Source organism: Nyctibius grandis, chromosome 25 (assembly GCF_013368605.1).
Source record: "Nyctibius grandis isolate bNycGra1 chromosome 25, bNycGra1.pri, whole genome shotgun sequence".
Lineage (NCBI taxonomy): Eukaryota > Metazoa > Chordata > Aves > Nyctibiiformes > Nyctibiidae > Nyctibius > Nyctibius grandis.
The window spans coordinates 812,656-834,605 of record NC_090682.1 but is presented as its reverse complement, the minus strand read 5'-3'; the positions used below and the strand labels follow the sequence as shown (position 1 = coordinate 834,605).

Below are 21,950 nucleotides of genomic sequence, written 5' to 3'. Positions count from 1 at the left end.
TACCATCTCATGGTCGCTACAACCAAGGCTGCCCTCAACCTTCACCTCTTCAACCAGACCCTCCTTGTTAGTAAGGATAAGATCCAGCAGCACTCCTCTCCTAGTTGGCTCATCCACCATTTGCATCAGAAAGTTATCATCAATGCACTGGAGGAACCTCCTGGACTGAGGATGGCTGGCTGAGTAGGCCTCCCAGCAAATATCAGGGGAGTTGAAATCCCCCACGACAACCAGACCCTGTAATTGCGAGACTGCTCTCAGCTGCCTGTAGAAGGCCTCATCACCCTCCTCATCCTGATCCGGTGGCCTGTAATAGACACCCACAACAGTATCACCCCTGCCAGCCTGCCCCTTAATTCGCACCCACAAACTCTCAACTCGCTCCTGATCCGCCCCTGGACAGAACTCAATACATTCTAGCTGCCCACTCACATAAAGAGCAACTCCACCACCTCTCCTTAGCGGCCTGTCTTTCCTGAACAGGACATAGCCATCCATGACCACATTCCAGTCATGCGAGGCGTCCCACCAAGTCTCTGTGATTGCCACTAGATCATAGCCCCCCGACCGAACACGGATTTCCAACTCCTCCTGTTTATTCCCCATGCTGCGTGCATTGGCGTACAGGCATTTCAGGGAGCGAGCTGAGCACACCGATTTCACCCCAGGGGGATGGGGGGCCTCCTGGTCTACCTCAACACTAGAGCGTTGCCCCAGTGGTGCAAGCCCAGCTACTACCCCATCCCCCTTCGAATCTAGTTTAAAGCTCTCCGAATGAGCCCCGCTAATTCCTGTCCCAGAACCCTTTCGCCCCTACGACATAAACCTTTCCCATGTATTACGGTCACGCCTGGTGTCTTATAAAACCAGCCATTATCAAAGAACCCAAAGCCCTGCCTGTAGCACCAGTCTCGTAGCCAGGCATTAATAGAGAGAATCCTACTATTCCATCCCACGTCATCACCTGAAAATGGAAGGAGGGAGGAGAAAACAACTTGTGCCCCAGACTCTTTCACCAACCGTCCTAGGGCCTTGTAGTTGGCTGTAGAGTTGGTAAACCGCTTGCAGGGCTGCTCCTCCGGTAAATGGGGGGGCGGGAGCGCGCACCAGCATCCCAAGGGAGAAGGTCTAAATACTTTAGGGCATTTGCATGCGAGATAGGAGAGGGTGGTAACATCCCTCTTGTCTCCCCCCTCCACTTGCTTCTCATTGGGAACGCCTGCACACTGTAGTCCTAGATTGTTCTCAAAATGAGTCGGTGGTCCCCCAAGGGGTGTCTGGTGGTCGTGATCCCCCCTAGTTGTGGTGTCCGCTGTATGACCCCGCTCTGCGCAAGCGTGGTTCACGCCTTGCAAAGTTGTTGCACATGTAGGCTGGCCCCAAGGAAAAGGTACCATGCGGCCTCCGCAGGACTTCTCTCTTCCTCCAGCCAGAGCAGTAAATCACACCAATGAAGGCACAGCAAAGGTATTGTTCTCTTCCCAAGGCCCTTATCTCTTGCCAGACTTGCAGGCCTCTGTAGCACCCATCCCCTCCTCCAGACAGAGTTGTCAAACAAGTTGTTTAAGGCATACAAAGACCCTGTGACTTAAACTCTTGTTTGTATGTCCCCTAAGTCACCTGGGCCAGTTGGTAGTTCCAGGTCCTCGTCAGTAGTGGTGATTTTTACAGAGCGGATAGAGGGAGAGGAAAGAGAAGAGGCAGAAGACAGTAATCGCGTGATCATGCATGGCACGATAGCCATGCCGAGCATCATCAATACCATCTCAATCAACAAAGTGATTCCAATGTGTGTCTCCATTTTCCCCACCCCGTGAGTCCCAGAGATTTTAATCTGGATGTGATCCTGGACCCAGGAGCCAGTCCATCAAACCAGTCTTTTGGTTGCATTGATTGGAATAATTCAGCCATTCCGTCCGCAGTCTCCTTCATCTTTGCACGAGCTTCATCTATAGAGGTAGAGGCGTTGTGGATTGTAACACATCGTTCTCCTTCGCTGAGATGTAACATTCCACATGCTCCTTCAACAATAACATGTTTAGTGCTAACCTGTTTTGAAGGGTCATTTTAGAGACTTGTTGTACTTGCTGATTCAAATCTCCAAAAGCATATCTGGTCCAATTGCTCAGGACATGCATCTGCTGGGTTATGTTTTCCAGAACAAATTGATGCCTCTTAAGGTTCTGTAAAATTTAAAATGGTTATTTGAGGTATAGGAGACATATTGCAGGTAGGGTCCTGGTTTCTCCAGCCCTTTGGAGGGGTATCCTCAGCAAGTACACAGGCCTTGAATTAAGGTCCTTGATCTTGCCCCCCCCACACACACATTCTGACAAAACCTTGTATTAAACATTAAAATTCTTTTCTCCACAATCTACATAACTGATTAATTAGATGAACCAGATACATAAGTTCCCTCCCCAAAACACCTTGTGCGATAACGATAAATGCATGTTATAAAGATACATAAACGAATGATTGCACAAGTGATTAATAGGTCTAGTATCAGCATTCATTTAGCATTCTGTCGTCTGGTCCTTTTCCTCTGGGTAGTTCCTGAAAGAGAGAAGAGAACAGGACTCGGCCCAGCACAGAGCCCGTTGTTAAAAAGGAGGAACAATCCACCGAGTATCGATCTTGTGCTCTTTGCCATGGGCATCGGTGGCCCCGATTAGCTTCTTACCTGGGAAAATGCCGTTACGGGCGGCAGCCTCTGGAGTGCTGACATTTGTGCCCCAGTGTCCACAACAAAGGTAACAGGAGTTTTAAAAGGGCCAGCGGGAAAGGTGATCATCGTATCTCCTCACTTATTCTCGGTGAGCCCTCTTACGTGTATCCATTGGCCGTCCCCCGGCCCACTCACTGGGGACGGCGCCACAGGTTTCCCGGCTCTGAAACGGTTAAATCAGTAGGTCTTGGTTGAGGGGGGGGGGCCTGAAGGGGTCAGGCCACCGGGTCCCTCAGGGGGATTACCTTCTGGGGGTGGCTCTGGTCCCTTAACCCTATCCCAGTTACGTGTTAAGCTTTCCAAACGGCTGGTAGGTAACGCGTCCATTATTTCTCTAGGAATTCCCTTAGAGATCCCCCCTGCCCACAAGCTGTATTCAGTTTCTGTTTCTTGGGGTCCCCGGGAATATTTTTGCTGAACTTTTGCCAAATCTGTAAAGGAGTGGGGGATCGTATGAGTGGTGACTTGTGCTCCCCCCTGCCCATCATTCGTTGTCTCAGTTTTAATCAAGGGGCGCAATAGTACTTCCCTTTTGTCCGGGTAAAGCCTCCCCCTTAGTTCATCCAACTCCCCGGAGGGATACAGAGGGTATTTTTCTCTTCGGGCATCAGTTTGAGTCAGTTGTGTAAATTCTGGCTCCCTCCGGGAGGATGATTCCCAGTCTTTAAGTTCTAACTCCTCCGGGAGAAGTTTTTCTCCTTCAAAGGATCCCGCTAAGGCGGTGTGAAGCCGGTGGTTAATTGCCCTTTCGGCAGCTAATTGCTCTCTTTCACTTTCTAGCTGTTCCTGTATGCCTTTGATCAGGTCTTGTCCAGATTTAACTGTTTCCTGCTCTTTTTGCTGATTTGTTTGCCTTTGCTTTTGGGCAGCCAGCAGAGCGGCACCCAAAACACCACAGACCAGCACTTTCCCTTTTCCAAGCTTGAATTTTCGTTCCTTCGTCAAGACCGTAATCCGGTCCACTACAGCTTGGGGTCATGCCAATTATTATGTGTCCAGGTCATAGCGGGAGGGGAAGGACGAGTGTTGTAGCTCTGCAGTTTCTCTAGGAGAGGACTACAATCCACAATGGACTCCCCCAGGGGGGTCCTATTTTTTGAATTCATCATTGTCCCTCAGAGGGATGATATCTTCCTCCCCGGCAGACTCCCTTCTGAAGAGAACTCGCTCTTACTTGAGTCTGGGCGCCACCGGTTACTTTACTCTTAGCAAGGGATCCTGCCGACTGCGCCAATTTAATGTTCTGACCTGGTCGCAAATAGTTCATAAACCCCTTGGAGTAAATTAAGGTGAAACGACACCAAATAACTGGTATGAAATTAAGAACAATTTATTAATACAGGGAAAGTGGCATGGTGGTAAGTGTCTTGGGTTTCTAAAGGCATTGAGAAAAGAGAGAAAAGGAAAAAAGAAAAAAGAGAAAGAGGACAGAAAGTATGAGAGAGCGGAAAAGAGAGATCACCACCCTTGCACCCCAAAAAACCAAACACTGAAGGATTCCCAAAAACCAAACCATGATGCACTCTGCTCCAGGGCAGCATGGCGAAGCGCTCTGGAAACAAGTCCCCGGGGTGGGACTCTCTTTCTTTTTCCCCAAGACCCTCCTGTGTCCATCTGCATATGCCCTGCCAAGAGCCCAGGTTCTTAAAAACATGACAAAACTTGGCTAGTTTTGGCCACATGCCCAACACCCATGAGACCATCTTCCTGAGCAAAAAACATTCAACATTACGCTGCTGCTGCTGCAACTTCTCAGTGAACTCGGTACGCACATAAATTTGTGGACTGTGCATAACGTGTGTCCAGATAAAACACTGACACAGATGTGGCGTTTACCTGAGTCTTACTATTTGGTACCTGGGTTGTCCCTGTCTTTCTGTAAAAGGTTCTTAGCAGATGTGCACGCTGAGAAAATCATGTATGAAATTGAAAACCCAGCAGAGATGTGTTTGGTTTGGGGGTGTTGTGCAGGGGTTTTGAAGTTAAAGAGGGAAGGCGAGAAAGACATCAAGACGTAAGAGAATGTTGGTAACATGTTTGACAGCGTTTTGAATTCATTTTTCTTTGAAGAAATACATGTCAAGTGCTCTTTAGCAGTTCAGTATCTTACACTGGGGCTCCTCTGAAATTTCTGGAGTCATAAGGGCAAATTATAGCTAGTCTGGTATGTTATCTCGAAAGCAGTTCTTCTGAAGTTCCTTTAGTTACTAGACACACGCAGTTGACAGAAAACAACTCCCTCTTACTAACCTCAAGGACTTCACAGGGAAACGAAGCCTGAAGGCCTAAAATGACCAGTTAACTTCATGAGTAACTTAAGAGACTCTCTAAGCAAGTTGAAAAAACAGGAAAATTCAAAGTGTGTCAAAACTCTCCTCTCAGTGTACTGCTGAGGCACACTTCAGCATCACTCCAAAGAGCTTTTAGACAATAGCTTTGGCTTCTGGTTTAAGAAGTTGAGTACAGACACTAAGCTCGTATTTATCAATTGTCACAACCCAAAAATCACTTGTCAAATACGGCTGTTCATAAATTTCAAATGTAACACAACAATTCCAACAGAACTGGCCAAGCCGTTACCTAAGAAAGTATGTTCGCTCAAAATACATCTACATTCTGGTGACCTAACCATTTGGTACTTTTTAACCAGAAATCCGATATTCACGTGTATTTCATTTACCCGAAAGCAAATTTCAAACCACAAGCTGCCAGTTAACATCGCAACAGACTGTCTACTCTCCGTGGCTAGACCTTTAAACATGCGAACGCTGAAGAGCAAACAAGGAATTATTTTCTCATGCAGACAGGTATCTCTGTGAAAGGACACGGTTCCTCCAGTGTTTGACCAGTATTTTCATTGCATCCAAAATATTAAAGTGGCATATGAGTAAGTGCCTAAACACTATTAACCCTTAGCCTTCACGCTCTCCCCCAGTCTGCAAAACTTGCAAAGAAAGCCAGTGCCACGGTTCTGGAACGTGGACACTGCCCGTCTGAAGCTGAGGGCCAAGCCTCTACCGCAACTGGAAGCGACAACTGCAGAGAGAAACTGAGCTCGCTGAGCAAACAGAGGGCAGCTAAAGCGTGTTCTCTGGGCACCACTCAGGTATCCAAAGGCTGCCACAAATACCTGATCCAGCTGCAAGATGCCAGTTGTTCTCCCCATCAGCACAGCATGAGGGCAAGTTACCCCAGCTGCAGCACATCCCAGGCTCTGTCCACAGCTCACAGAACGCACACAGCACAATTCTCCGAGTCCTGCTAAAGTACGACCTATTTTAAAGGTTGACATCATCTGCCAAAGCATTTGTCCTGTGCTTTCAGGCTACTTCCGTGCCCCCGCACCCAGCCATGGGGAGGGGGCAGCAAAGCTGCACCCCAGCGCCGAAGCAGCAGCTCCTGAAGGATGCTCAGCTACAGCCTCTCCTCTCCCCGGGGAAGTCTTGGTACCCGGAGCTGCACTGAATGCCGTGCCTTCTCTACCCCCTACACAGGGCACAGAAGGTGAGACCAGTCCTGCTTTTGATGTTTCCCCCATCCACTTTCCCATCAAAAAAAGCCAGAATTACAGATTTAATGGCACAGATAGGTGCCCACCTTTACAGTGGCTAATGGTCTCATTTAAGTCACCTTAGGAGCTCAAGGGCTCACACCTTTTACTGACTGGCCATGAGACTCACCAAATACTGCAAGGTATCGACTCTTAGCATGGCAGCTTCATAGCTGGTTGTGGAACCACAAGTGGAGAGAAAAAAACCCCCAAGACTACAAAAAATAGCCAGCAATAAAGTCTGGAAATAAACACAGTGTGTATTGCTGTGTTTAGAGATCTTCCCAGGTCGTTCCTAGCACAGCCGATCTCAAACCTCTCACTGCTCCTTGGTGTGGCCAGGCTCTTCTGCAATGCTGGGAGTGCTGTGCATTTGCACATAATTTGCAGGCAGATGGTTATGGATAGATCCTGGGACCAGTGGGAAGCCTATAAAAGTCAAGGAGTAGTCCAAACTTAATAGACAGATTGTGCAAAGAACAGTTAAAAAATACATTTTCTCTGGCAGCCTTCCCTGTAAGTCATTATTTGCCCACCTCATCAATGGCAACAGGGTCTCCACTCATCTCTGTGTGGTGGAACAAAGATGCAAAGACATTAAGAACAGCAAAAATAGGAGTTCCTTTTATCTGTGCCAGAGAATGAAGGCACCACATGAGAAAGTGGCACCACTCAAGCATGAGCTAAGATTTTTGGTCCTTACTTCTTTTCCCAACACATTCTTTTCATAGCAAGAAACAAACACATCAAAGTCAGCATTTTTTCAAACCTCTGAGATTAACAAGAAAAATTACTTAAGCTTTAATGAAGACCTGAGATCATCAGGGAGTCTTGTTAATACTTACAGACCTGTTCTGGGGTAACTTGTACTGGTAGGGTAATCAATGAGACACGACTGTAGGGGATACAAGCGAGGAGATCCTGAAGTCACGTATCCTGCATTCAGCTGGGATGTACCAGCCAAGCTGGAGAAATTTCACCGGCTTCAGGGACATTGCTAGTCTGGCAAAAAATGGCTGGTAAATTGTTTTTACTTTATTTATATTTAACAATATTGTGTCCAGCTGTCAGGAATTTGTTTCTCTGACTATGGCTCCACAGGTCACTACGCTCTGCAGAGTGCTATGGCAACTAAAACAAGACAGAAGGTGGGTAGGAACTAGTGACAATTTCGCAACAAATCTGATTAAAACATATGAGGATACTCATCACAAAGTCTTATGTGGTGGTGATGCCAAAAAAGCTACCCATCGTAGACAGAAAAATCTATAGATACACCTGGAGCAGGACATGCAAAATCCCCGCCAAAGGAGCACAGTCCGAGCAGCAGGCAGCCTTGCCAAACCTGTGCTCCCCACACCTCGTGGCTGATTCGGCCCCCTCCCATCACAAAGGGATTCCTTCGTTTGAGCACAGGGCGTTGAAGAACTGTTGAAAATTGTGGGCAGGAAAGAACTAATGTTGTGTCTTTTCACCACAATCATCCTGATTGTACTGACACAAGGGTTCCTTGCAAAGGAGGAAGATTAGGTACCCCTGACAGGTTCTCCCAGATCTCATCACATACCTCTGAAATCATCACTTGTGAAGCAATTCCTTGCCTAAGCTCACAGGAATGAGAGACTGAAAACCATACGGCACTTCAGTCTTTCTCAACACGTGCTGGAGCTGGCCCCGACTCTTACTTTGAGGGTGTGTGCATACATACCATACAATAGCTCAGTATGTTGGGGACGCTGCCTTATGCTTTCGTTTAGCATAATCACACTGAAGTTGCCAATTACTTACAGGGTTTGAGATTGGAGCATTAATAAGGACCATTAATAAGGGCTGAAGAAAAATTTCAAACAAGTACTTTTGAGTTGGCAAAGGCAACCAGAAATTTCAGAGAGGCTCGTGTAAGAAAGCACACCTTCAGTTTTTGTTTCCGCTTGCCCTGTAAGTGCTCTAACTCCCAGCGTTTCTGATGATGAAGTTAACAGCAAAAGCCAAGAGGTTTTCCTCCCATCCCACCCCTGTTTCCATGAGCACGAGCCTGTAACTAATTCCTTCACGTGCAGATTCCACTATGGCAATGGGAATGCATTACACAGGCTTTCCAGAAGCAAAGATCGGCCTACATTGCCTGCACCTACGTGCAGTCACGCTATCAAATGTGTACAGCATGTATACAATGTCTGCTCTGGAAAACCATATAAGGATGCTCATTCTACCAGTGGCTAAAAGAACGATACTCTTCCAGAGATCTAGATTGCCATATCTGGGGAGGAGTTTAAAAAAAACCCCAGCAACTGCTAAGTCAAGCTGCAGAAGCGCTACCTAATTAAACAGGAAAGAATTGCTACCGTCACTGTGACAGCAGTAGGATATCAGATCAAAATGTTATATAAAAAACTGCCATCAACTAGAAATAAAAGCTAGAAAAATCCAGGTTTTGCTGTAGTCCATTATAGAAAAATTCATTAACCAAAATGCCTCACAATTGGAAGGGCCTTATTACTCTGAAATAGAGGAGGAAAGAGCAATGCAGTGGGGCAGAACTTGGATGGGCTCTATTGGGAAACACCAGCCGAGCAAGAGATGTGCATGGTGTGGGTCTGAAAAGAAAAGGAGGTGGAAGAAGAAAAGGAGGGGGAAGGCTAGTATTTGGTACAGCCCCTAACATATACCACAACAGCAGATTCATGAGAAGGAGAGGTCTGTGCAGCTAAATCAGTATAGACGTAAAATCCAAGGCCCAAGGAGGCAAATCTCTTGCCAAGTTTGTATTTGTCCTTCAGATGGAAGCTGGTAATACAAAGCATATAATGCTGCAACAAAAACCTGGCCAAACAGCAAAGTCTAAGACAGTAACAACAGGGCACTTCTGGTTTTGACTCCTTCCTGTGTGAATTGTCGAACAGAATGCAGACGAGTCATCTCTAAACAAATTGCTACTTCATGGGATAACTGGTCCCAGGGCACAGACAGGCTTCCTGACCCGGATTAGCTCTGTTCTTCAGGCAAACGCACCTGAGCGGCTTCCCAACCCCCTTGCTTCCAGCCCTACAGTCCCTCCCCTTCAGCCTCTCTCAAACCCACACGACTCCCCCAGGAGCTGATTCAACTCCCCAAGCCAGCGGAAACCCACCTGCCTCCCTTTTTTTGGTCTCTTTCCTGCCAGGTGAGCTAACCACGCCGGCCCAGGCATCACGCTGAGCGCCAGAGCTAACGCAAGGTAAGCGGCAAGACAACCAGGAGCAGGGGACGGAATCGCCCTCTCGGGCAACAGTGAGCTGTTACCTCAGCTCAGCCCATCCTGCGAAGTCACAGCTGTAATTAACAGGAATTGAACGACTAAGAATGACGCTAAAAATAATTGGGTTCCACATTCTGGTAGGAGGCATGATACCAAAACACGACAGAGCTACAGTTTTAGAAAGCAATGCTTTGATAAAGGTGATGGTAAACAAAAAGATGTGAAACAAAGGCCAACAAAAATCCCTAAGCAAGGCATGGATTATTGGTTAAGGAAACCACAGTCACAGAAACTAAACCCAGTAGTACTTCCTCAGAATAGTAACAATGGGATGGCAAAAACATCCACCCCTCTCTGCCTGCCTGACAAGCTTCAAAAGACTATTAAAGCTGAAATAGAGAGCCTTCAAAACATAGACATCTATTCCTAGCAAAGTCAAAAGGAGCTTCAAGAGCTGCAAGGTCAATCAAGGAAGGAAGACTAAAATGCCTATCAAAAAGCACACAACTAAAAGGCCCAGTTTCAGCATTTCAGAAACAGCAAAGCTGTAGAAGAACTGATGCCTTACTGGATCACCCCAGGGAAGAGGAGCAAGGGCACACACGTGGAAAGAAGAGATCTGTGTGTAGGACTCTGCAAACTGGGAGTTCATCAAAATTCAGGTTCATCTGTTCTGGACACGTTCTCTTCCAGCAACACACAGGAGCACTATCAGAAACCAGAGACTCCGAAAGACAGCTGAGAGCACAAAGCAGTAAGAGTCACCGGGTGTGCCCTAGAGATACCCACAGAATCCAAGAGTTTCAGCATGAGGCAGCTGAGCTGGGAGATACAGGACTTCCCTCACCAAGACCAACTCCCATGCCAAAGGGCTGGGGAGCAGAAAATCAGGCTTTTTCTTTTTTTAAATGAGACCTCAAGCAAAGCGCAGCCTACTGAGTTCTGTGTCTTCATCTGTTAACTGTCTGAAGCCATAAATGCTGAAAAGAACTGAAATAAGGCAGACATGGTATAACAGATACCTTTGCAGGAACGATAATCTCACTAATTATCACAACTAGCTGACGATGTCTGTGACCGTAACGTTCCTCAGGCAGAAACACTCTGTATCCCGTGGTGGTACCCGGTGAAGGGCTCTTTAAGCTGCTCTCAGGAGCTACTCGCCTTTACTCTGAAAGCAGAAATAGCTTTTCATCACTGGGGGCTCCCACTCAGATACATAACCACGAGAGCAAACTCAGAAGGAATTTAAGTGCCCTTGGCACCTACACCGTCTGCAGTCCGTTCCGCAGCTCGACTGCGTGAGGTGTGAAGAACCACGTCCCTTTGTTTCCTTTCTATCTGCCAACGGAGAATTCCAGTTAAAGCTCTCTGTTCCTTGCATTATGAGGTGCAAACCATAATGCCGCCTTCTCTCCTGACACAAGGGCTCCTTGCAACGGAATCTTCTCTCCTTCTCTTCACTCATGATACCACAGATCTCTTTCAAGCTGCCTCTGAATTCTCCTTCCATATCACCTCAACTGCATTTCCTTTGCTTCATTTACAGCCCATTCCTCCTTGTCCTCAACACGGTGCACGGGGAGAAGTGAAGTGCCCTTGACAAGCTGTTACGCTGTCAGAGAAGGAAACTGATTTGTTGCTCCTTTCGCACAGTGCCCTCTTTGTTGTCTTGTTTTTGTTGTGATTGCCTGAATAGAGGTGAACTATTGGATAATTGCTTGCTTTGAGTATTGTTGTGTGTGGGAATGGAAATTTAACTCATTAGTTAAAATAATGTGATTTAATTTCTAAATGAAAGTAATGAATTTTGAATTTGATGGAATTTTGCTTTGCTCCTCCTCCCTCTTCTTATCAATTCTTCACCATCCTGCTGTGACAAACCATGTTGCTCTGGGGACACGGTTGCACCTTGCGGGGCCGGTGGGGCTGGTGCACATTCTTGGACCACAGACACACTTTCCTTTTTGGAAACCAGCCTGACTGCGTTCAGCACGAGCAGTTGTTTTCATGATTCCTGCTGCTTTTGTTGTGCCTGTTCTCGTCTGTGTCCAGTGAGGGCCAGAGTTAGCAAACTGGGCTCCCTCTCCTGTTGTGGTGGTCAGGCAAGAAACCAATGCCTGACATCAGAGACAGCCATTCGTGCGTCAGGTGGCCTCACAGTTGAGTGCCTGGCCTCACTGCTGTCCTCATGAGGCACCTCCAGCAGTCGGGAGGAGGGGAGAGAGGTGGGTGGTGCGTTCCGTGTCTTCCCGCTGGGATGCTGATGCCCTAAACCCCTCCGCCACGGAGCCAGACCCAGGTCTCTCTCTCAGGAGGCTGGAAGTTTTAACTCGTCCCGCCCAGCTCTGCCAGGTACGATAGCCTCGATTTTAGCAAGATTCAGCACAAGTTATGGTTTGGCCCTCAAAGGAAGAGAATACCCATGATTTCCACTCTCTTGTATGTCCTTTTCCAGTTTGGCAGAAGCCCTTCTGGCCACACTTGCCTACCAACCCGTGCCTGGAGGAACTACTGGCCAAACTGCCGTAAAGTCACCCCGTGAAGTTCAGCCCCGACAAAGGGCGTGCTCTTTGCGGCAACCCCTCGGACAGCCGGGGTTTGCTCCCGGGTTTTCCTCAGGGCTCTTCTACACTGGGCACTGCCAAAGGACTTGTCTGTGGTGTGAAGGATCAAAAACTGGGAAACACCAGAATGTGGGAGCTTTCCAGAGCAGTTTCCGCAAGTACTGAAGATCCAGTTCTGCAAGAAGCTGAAGCGAACCCTGCACGTCAGTGGGAGTTTTGAGTAGTATTTTCTCCGCGTCAGTGTTGGAGCGAGTCCGAGAAGGGCAATGAAGCTGATGAAGGGTCTAGAGCACAGATGGTACGAGGAGCTGCTGAGGGAACTGGGCCTGGTTATTCTGGAGAAAAGGAAGCTCAGGGGAGACCTTATCGCTTCCTACAGCTACCTGAAAGGAGGTTGTAACGAAGTGGGGGTTGGTCTCTTCTCCCAAGCAACAAGTGATAGGACGAAACAGCCTCAAGTTGCGCCAGGGAAGGTTTAGATCGGATATGAGGAAAAATTTCTTCACCGAAAGGGCTGTCAAACACGGGAACAGGCTGCCCAAGGAAGTGGTAGAGTCACCATCCCCGGAGGCATTTAAAAGACACATAAATATGGTGCTTAGGAACATGGTTCAGTGGTGGGCTTGGCAGTGCTGGGTTAATGGTTGGACTTGATGATCTTAAAGGTCCTTTCCAACCAAAACGATTCTACGATTCTGTGATCCTATGACTCCGATCAGTGGCTGAAAAGGTGAAATGCTGAACGGTCGCATTGCGCTTGTAATGGGCAGATCTCAAAGCGCTCAACAAAGTTCATTATGTATATCCGTGGGGTGGTTCAGAGATTAAGAGAAGGCTTCTGGACATGTATGTCTTCCTCTCACACTGTAACTGGTTCTTAACGTGTCTCTTAAATAAGGCATCCACGAGACACTGTCTTTGTGGATCTCACAAGATGTATTTTGCCTGTGCTGAACCACAGCTGTGTGTGGACAGCAAGGGAAGAAGGGATTTGCGCACGCTCAGCTATGGAGTTTTACCAAGTTTATTCCCAGTTTCTTCCTTGATGGTTTTGCTCCAGGGAGCCAACATGAACGTTATTGATGCTGACGTGGAAGAGCTCTTCTCGGCGGGGGAAAAGCCGAGGGAGGACCAAAGGCGGCACAGACTAGGCCTCGCCACTCCTGCGCCGAGCTGTGTGCGGCCTCAGCCCTCCCTGCGGCCCCGAGCCGGCTCAAAAACAAAACACCCGCCGCCTTTTCTATCCCCACGAAGCATCGCGAGAATTCAGTGAAATCTCGCGCAATGCCCTCCCTGCCGCCGCAGGGGAGGGAGCGTTGCCGTGGCGACAGCGGGCCGGGGTAGGCGGAGGGGGGGGGAGCGTTGCCATGGCGACGGCGGGCCGGGGTAGGTGCTGCCATGAGGAGCCCCGAGGGCGACGGAGCAGGGGGTGAGGCCGAGGGGGGCGGGGGTGAGCCCGAGGGGGCCGGGGGGCGCTGGGGCCCAGCTTCACCTCAGCGTTGCCGCTCTGTCAGGCCCCCCCATACCGTCACCCTCTTTAAAAGCCATTTTCTTGGCCGTTTTTTCCCCCCTCAGCTTCCTCCCTGCCTGCTGAAATACCTTCTTCTTGCTTTTCCCTCAGGTTTAGCGTGAGAGGGGGCGAGGAAGGGGCGCAGCAGAGAGGAAAGGTAAGGCCTCGAGGCGCCGGCCGTCCCTGAAGGTGCTAAGCCCCCCCCTCGCTGGGCTTCGCTGTGTTCGCTCTCGGTTTTCATGAAGCCGGTGGGAGCCCAAAGCAAATGGAGGATCACAGCGTCAAATGCAAACCTCTGATGTGTTTTAAGGGCTTGTTTTCCTCGTGCCACCGGCCCGCGTTACCTCAGAAGCCTGTCCCTCCCTAGGGTGGTTTTGACGAGCCGTGCGGGCCTGCTCCAATTGTGACTCCCACGGAGTCGGACAGGGAACAACTCATTAACATCCTTTTGGATTCTTCTAGCCCAAACGTAGCGGGTTTTAAACTGGAATGTAACGTTTGTCTTACCCCAACATCTTGAAGCCGCTTAATTAAAAACGGAGATGTGAATTACGCCCTCACTGGGGGTAGTTCTTCTCAGCGCTCAAAGCAGCTAAAAATAATTGATGAGCAATGACTTTGTACTTGCTCCTTGATATAATTTGAGAGGCGTTTATATAAATTGAGGGGTAAATCTTCCAGCATTGAGCTGGAAGCACGCAGTTTTTACTTTCCTTAAAGTGTTCGGGTCAGGCGTGCCGGTGTAGCTTTACTTGTGTAGTAGCTGCTGAGCGTGGAGACAAAGGGCATCCGCACCTTTCCCCACCTCCTTCGGTGATGAGTCGGTGGAGAAAACATCTCATTCATTTCCCCAGGAGTGGTTCTGCAGGCTGGAGTCTGGCGTTGACAGAGCAGCATAGTCCTGTTGTGCGTGTTTTGTGGACTTACAGCAAGGTTTTTGTAAATACACGCTCAAGTGTGAGCCTGGGCGTTGATTTGGCGTACGCTTTGGTTAGGTGTTTGGTTTTAGCTGGGATGCATCTTTGTATTCGGGGCGTTTTTGCAGCTGAGTGTGTCTTTATATGACATATGGGATTGTTGTGGTTAGGTTTATTCAGTGTTGCTGACTTGGGGCATCAAGATAAGGGTTCCTTGCTGCAATCTGTCCCTCAAAGGTATATTATCTGATAGGGTTATTTAAAAGGTAAATTAACTGATTTCTTTGGTGTGGAGGACTCTGTGCAGGAGCTCTGTAAGCATATTATGTACTTTATTAATGTAATTTGTTAATGTAAGCCATTAATAAAGGTGATGAGAGACCAGGCTGTGAGAGGAGAAGGGGGCAGGCGAGCCAAGAACCCAGGGAGTTTGATGTTTACGCTCTCTCCGACTCCCTGTAGTCTAAATAGCTGGAATGTTCCCGAAGGCTCGAGGAGGAAGACTGGGGAGACGCTTCTTATCTTGTAAGTGCCCGTCGCTCCCTCTCCTTCACGGCAGCCACGCTCATGGCATGGCAGGGTCCCCTCGCTGCTTTTTTCCCCGCAGCAGTGGTGCCACGCGCTGAGGTAATGCTGTTTAATTTCGGTTACCTCGACCATGCCGGCGTGATTGATGCCCCTGGAGAGCAGAGCTTCTCCCCAGGCCTAAAATCTGGAGGTTAATATTTCTTAGCTGAATCTCCAAGACTTGTTCTTAAGAGAAATAAGCACTTTTTTGGAGACAGAAGACAACTAGATATTATTTCTGATGGTTTGGTTTTTTTTTCCTTTTTGGCTATCTGCATTAAATAGTAATGAAGAGTGAAGTTCATGATATTAGACAACTATTTCTCGGTAACTATAATTAGAAAGGGCGTTTTTTCCTGTGTTCAAAACGACTTTTTAGTGCTTAAAAATTGAACTGATAACTCCTTTTCTGCTGTTTAAAGTAATGCAGACATGTAGGACGAGCGAAATAGGAACAGTGCTCAGGCAGGTGAACAAGCAAAATGAGTTTATAAACAGGCTTGATATTAGAGACTGAGCGGATAATTCGCAACCGAAAGCTAATATAAACTTAAATTATAGCCGTAAACTCAGCTGGTTGAGAAGCTGGGGAGGGTTTTACCTCAGCTGTTAGACATGCTGCTTCGGAGGGGCTTGAGGGCAGACCTGGACAGCAGCGGGAGTTCAGCGTGTTGCTTTTCACCAGCTTCCTTCTTAAATATTCCCGTTAACGAAGGTTACGGGCTTTAATCCCTAGCTCGTCTTAAAGCGTCTTTGCACCGTTAATTAACGTTTGGCTGGCATTGTGGAAGCAGCCTGTTCTTCCAGAAGAATCAGCTAATCCAAAATGAGAGATCTTACCCTGCTAGAATTAAAAAAAAAAGAGGGTTTTTTTCCCCCTTGATGTTTTCCATCCTGACTGTGCTTGGCTGTATTCACTCAGGGCGAGTTTGACCTTACTGCTTGAGTGTCCAATGGGTTCTCTGCAGTAAAATAATTTTGATTTTTTGAGGTGATGGGCAGCTAAGCGGTGTTTCAGGGGGCAGATTGTGAAGACCAGCTCTCTGAGGTGTTATAATATTATTATATTATTATGTTGATATATTATCGTCATAATTATAATTAAACATTTTCAGAAGCGGTCAGAAATGAAAGGCTGGCAAGCACCTGCGAGAGTCGCTGTGCCCTGTTTTCATCATCCCCCATCAAAAGATGACTGTTAGCTAGATTATTGGGGCCCCTTCTTAAACGATCCCTGCCAACGTTTGCAGCACAGCTGAGGTTTGTACAAGTTTCACCTGGCAGCCAGCACCTTCCCCGCCGCTTTGCCGCAGCGGAGCGATCGTGGGCATCTCATTTGTAGGACAAACCGCTCAGATCTCACCGAGAACCCCAGTAAGAAGCTGGGATTTTGGGCCGGCAGCTCTCACGCTGACGTCTGCCTACCAGAATTTTTACTGGACCATCATTACAATTAGCAAGAAAAAATGGATAAGGGTGCAGAGTTCTGTCTGCTCTCTTTCCCTTTTAATATTTTGGAGAGGCAGAGTGGGAGAGGACCATGTGCTGGCAGAGCTTTTGTGCTTTATATCGTGGGCTGTAGAAAGAGTTCTCAGCCATGGGACTTCCTTTGCGAGATCCCACCGCCTGTGGGATACGGCGGGCTGGATCATCCTTCTCTCATCAGCGGAGAATTAAATGCTCTCGGTGGCTTTTTGTAGCCAACAACAAGGTTTTTGTCTTTCTTCCCTCCTGCTGTTTATCCCAAGCAGCAAGTTTTGCCTCGGAAAGGGGGGGAGTGCCTGCTCCAAGATACGGGCTCTTGGGTGAAGACAAGGTGAAACGAAGGGTTTGCAACCCGGTTCTGTCCAAAGCAACCCCACAATTTGGTCGAGCTTCTTTGTAAAGTTCAGGAAGTGGATGAGAGCTGTGGGGGCAGAGTTGAGGAACAAAAATGTGCCGTTCTCAGCCCGAAGGTGATCTCATAAAGATAACAAACGCCGGTTATTTCTCTGCCCGTGAAACGCTGGTCTGTTCCACGTCGCGTTGCATGTGTGTAGTGACTTTGCTTGTGGTGATTTGTCTACTAGAGAAACGGGATGTCTGCTACGGTGAGCCTGGGTGAAGGAACATCGGGGCAAGATGGAATGCCACCTGCGAAAAGGCCCAGGTAAATTTAAATATACTCCAGTGAATTTCTTCTGATAAGAGCTTTTTCCATAAGCTCGCGTTGTTCTTTGAAGAGCACGAGACACTTGGCACCGAGCCCCAGCGGTCGTTTCGGTTGCTGAGCCAAGGCCTTAACACCCAGAAAGTACTTTGTTGCTGTTTTTTTTCTCTAACCCCTAAGCCAGGAGGCCTGGTTACACAGAAAGCTGTTTTTTTCCTCCACTGCCTCCACAGTTTTAGCCCAGGTTCTGTCCGTGGGGTCATGGCAGGTGTGGTGGTTGTGCTTCTTCGCTTGAGCTGGATGCCGGTTCCCAGGAGGACTGGCAATTACTCAAATTAGTATGATTTTGCTGCATGTAAAGGCTAAATAATTCCACTCTGGAGGCTTCTCATACTAATAAATAGGTCGCCTCACAGGTCCCCAATCGGGGGACCTGAGCATGAAGCTGACTTGGGGCATGCCCACGCTTCTTTCCATGCAGGGTTGGTACTATGGCTGCTGCGATAGGATGGGCTCAGGAATGAAGGCATCGCTGTCTGCGACCGAGCAGCTAATTGATCTAGGGAGTTGTCTCATAGAATCATAGAATTGTTAAGGTTGGAGAAGACCTAAAAGATCATCAAGTCCAACCATTGACCCAATGCCACCATGCCCGCTAAACCATGTCTTCCACTAACCTGATTTATTTACGAGTTATGGAGGGCTGGAGAATAGTTTCTGGGAGGGAGCCCTGGTCTCAAGGTTGATCCAGTGACTGTGGAATGAGGAGAAAAGAGGCTGGGAGATTATATTTAACTTGCTCAGGATAGAAACAAGTGGATTTATCAGCGTGGGAACAGAATGCCTCTTCCAGAGCTGTCGCTTAGGACGTTAAGACTTGGGCATTTGTTCTTATTTTGGATCTCAGTCCCTAGGTTGCTGGTTGTGTTTTTATGCTTGCTCATTAGCATGAATACTAATTTATTCTTTGCACGTGAGGCTTGCAGTCCCAAAATTAAAACCCATTTATCGCCACTAACAGTGAAAAGCTCCTCAAGAAAAGGGTTAACTCGTGTGTTTTCGTAGTGGAGGGGAGGCAAAGCTCCATCTGTGCGCTGTCGGTTTCCTTTCCCCCTTCTCGCTAAACATCACGTGTTTGCAGATAAAAACCATTCCTTCCAAATGAGCTGCCTCCCTGGGCTGCTGCTTCCATCCTCTGGGAAGCTGGAGCTGGTCCCCTGCTTCAACAAAGCAGCTTGGTGTCAGGCAAGGCGTGATGAGGAGATGCACGTCTACTTAATAAAGGGCAAATTTAAAAGCACTGTGCAGGTGGAAAGCTAGGAAAATAAGGAAGAGGGGAGGAGGAGGAAGGAGAATACAGCCCCACAGCTCTTTCAGAAGTATTCCTGGGCCGTTTGGCTTCCCCAGTAACCATCTCTGTAATGGACTCAATTGCCAAATGCGTTGTGATTCTGTACCTCGTAACTGTGGGCATTGGTGACGTTGATCCGTGGAGCTGCGTGCTGTCTTTGAGGGACACCAAGCTGCTCCTTTCCTCCTCTGTTTCTGGGAGGACCCTAATGTTGATTCAAAATTTAGGCAGAGGGCACCTCCCTTGTCCTCGGTCTTCATGACCCAAGACATCCTTCCATCTACGATGGTCCCTACTTTCTCCTCTTGCAGGAAGCTGTTGCCAAGCCTCAGAACCAAGAAGCCTGAGGACCTCGTTTTGGTGATCGGGACAGGAATCAGCGCAGCAGTTGCTCCACAGGTCCCGGCGCTGAAGTCTCAGAAGGGCTTAATCCAGGCCCTCCTGGATGCTGCTAATGAGTTTGGTCTGCTGGAAGATGAAGAGAGCAGACAGTTTCAAGAGCGTCTCGATGCAGACGAGAACTTGCTTCACGTTGCCCACGACTTTATCCGGGAGCTGTCATCGGTGAGTGTGCTTGTAGGAGGGGTTTAGACTCTGATGAGGATTTGGCTTTTGGAAGTAGCCTAATTTGGTTCTCCAGCGTGCCCCAGCTCCAATGATGCCTTTATCTAGAAGGAAGCACAAGTGCAGTTAAGTGTGCCGGGTTCCTGAGGCATAACTCTGCTGTGGACACCAGCTTTTGGGTATTTCACTGGGAGTATGGTGCGGGGGGAGTACCTGGTACCAGAGATTTAAATATTGCAGCTCTGATCTTAATCTCTCTCCCCTTCTCAGCCCAAGAGCGATGTTCGCTCAACCTATTTCGAAGACTGTTTATACGAGGTGTTTGATGACCTGGAATCTAAAATGGAAGATTCTGGGAAGCGGCTGCTTCAGTCTGTGCTTCAGTTGATGGAAAGAGGGGCGCTGGTGATAACCACAAGCTTTGATACCCTGCTGGAACTGTACGCAGCACAGCAGGGGAAGGATCTGGAGTCTCTTGACCTGACGGATGGAAAGAAGGTAAACGATGCTGATCTTTTTTAAACGTCAGGGCTGAGCTGGGACACCGCGGGACGGTGGCGGCTGCGGGATGTGCCCTCACGCCCGTGTAAGGGGATTGTGCTGCTTGTAGTAATTTAATTGATGTCAGCCAAACTCCAAGCAGAGGCTCTGCCCATTTGGGGCAGTGAGCAGAGGAATGAAGACGAACGCTGGTTTCTGAAATGCTGTGCTTGCTGGCTGACATCCATTGCTCAGGAGGAGCCCTGAAGCCTGGTATTTCTTTGATCTCTGTCCTTGAAACTTCTGGCTTGGCCTTGCTGAAGCCTTGCTTCCACAGAAGGCGTGGGTTGATGTTTCTAAGCGACACGGGGAACTCCGTGCGAGACACAAAGCTGACCTTTCTATTTTTATAAGGTGCTGCTGAGTCCTTCTTGTGACGGAGCATTTTCGGGGCTGTAGCCTTCGAGGCTTCCCCCTTGCCCCGTGTCCTCTTTCTGAAATGGCTGCATGGCTCCTGCTGGCTCATTCCAGCTTCTTATGCCATGCTCTTGTATCTGTAGCCATGAGCTTCGCGCGAGCTTCCCTCCTTTTGCCCCAGGTCTTCAGTCAGGCAGAAAATGAGGCTGTGAAGCCCTGAGCTCTTTGCCACCTGCCCACCTCATCTTCCCACGGTGGGTTTTACCGCTGGGTCCTTCTGTTTGCGTGTTAAACACGCGCCACGTGTAGGTGCTGCACAGTACTTGGTCTCTTTCCATTGTGACTCATTTCTGTGCTTCATGTTTCCTGCATGACCTCTTCATCTACAGGGCTGGAAGTACTGACAGTGTTACAAATAAGCATTCTAATTCTTGCGAGCTTAAACGAGCTAAGGTCCGCAGGAGTAAACTGAGAGCTTTGGAAGTGGCTTTCTGAAATGAAGGTCAGCTGTTGAGCTGCCTCAGAGCTTCTCAGAGCCTAGAGGGGCCAAGAAATAAACTTTGTAGGCGTGAGAAGCATGCTGATGTCATATTTATAGAGTTTTCCCCCTTTTTCTGCTGAGTCTGGTGCATTGATTCAGTCTCTCCCCATCACATTCGCCGTTCAACTGAAGCGTTGACCCAAACGAGCGCCAGAGGCTGCGATGTAGAGGCTGATGGACTCGTTGAGGAGATAAGATGAGGGGGAAGCTGCCTCTTTGAAACACTTCCCTGAAATGGTATTTTTAATAGCACTGTGGAAGCTAACGTGATGTGCTCGCTAACGTTTCTGGAGGGGTTTGTTTTGTGCAGGTGCTGGAGTGGGCGCAGGAGGAGAGGGAGCTCAGCGTCCTGCATATCTACGGCATTTACACCAACCCCAGCGGCATCGTGCTCCACCCGGAGGGCTACCACAACATGCTGCGCAAAACGAAGGTCAAGGTGAGCGAGGCAGCCTTCCTTTCTCTCTGCAGGGCATGCTGTGGGGTGCCAGACGTTGTCTATATACATATCCCCCTTCCCGGTGTGAGCTCCGGGCATAGACTCAGCTGAGTTTAAAGACTGGGCTTCGCACAGGGTGGTGGGAGAGTCCTGAATTTTGTGAAATAAGAGGAGAGATGGATTCTCTAGCCCTCTGAGTTGCAAAAACACCTCACCACGCTCGTGTTGAGGACGATGGAACGATGAGAGTCTCATCAGCAATAAGGCAGGTGCTGTCTCTTGTGCCTTGTGAAGATAAAGCTTGCCTTGACTAAGAACCTCTTTCCCTTTTTTAAAGCAAAATCTTCAGAAGCTGTATGAAAATAAGTCGTTCCTGTTCTTGGGCTGTGGTAGGACTATGGATGACATCACGTTTCAGGCCCTGTATTTAGAGGCTGTGAAGCACAAGTCAGACCTGGAGCACTTCATGCTGGTACGGAGGGGAGACAAGCATGAGCTTCAGAAGCTCCGTGAGAACATGCTGGACAAAGGCATTAAAGTGGTTCCCTACGGCAATGAAGACGCAGACTTGCCCGAGTACCTTGAGAGGCTGGCGAGCGAGATCTCCACGCGGGGTCAAAGAGGTAGAGGGTTTATGGGCTGTGTGGGATGGCTGTCTGCGTACATCCACCCTCGCCACACTTAACTCGGGGATCCCGTGGGCTTGGGAGCATAGACAGTGTTAATAGCCCATTCTCTGCACTCTATTATTCCTTAAGCTTTTTTGTTTCCTCCAAAAAATTGTCTGGGTTTACTTTTATGAAATCGCTGTGTGTTCCTTGCTCTCTCCTAGGTGTGCCTAAGGAGGGACAACAGCTCAACGGCTCTGCTGCTGCCCCACGCCGAGATTAAAGGTAGGATTCTCCCGAGCTGAAGAGAAAGTTCGCTCTTTG

At 48.5% G+C, this 21,950-nt stretch overlaps 3 protein-coding genes across 3 annotated transcripts in view; all 3 read left to right on the top strand.

Moving 5' to 3' along the window:
- The window catches only part of LOC137673408 (protein FAM118B-like), a 43,655-nt gene that overhangs the window by 21,327 nt on the left and 378 nt on the right, over positions 1-21,950 (top strand). The gene's annotated exons all lie outside the window — the stretch shown is intronic.
- Positions 1-21,950, top strand: part of LOC137673409 (protein FAM118B-like) — a 32,646-nt gene that overhangs the window by 10,318 nt on the left and 378 nt on the right. The window lies entirely within an intron of this gene.
- Positions 16,559-21,752, top strand: LOC137673410 (protein FAM118B-like). Its single transcript, XM_068418173.1, has 5 exons — positions 16,559-17,226; positions 18,889-19,147; positions 19,418-19,639; positions 20,890-21,018; positions 21,356-21,752. Exons 1-5 carry the CDS (start codon positions 17,156-17,158, stop codon positions 21,701-21,703), a joined length of 1,029 nt encoding a protein of 342 aa, XP_068274274.1. The 5' UTR covers positions 16,559-17,155; the 3' UTR covers positions 21,704-21,752.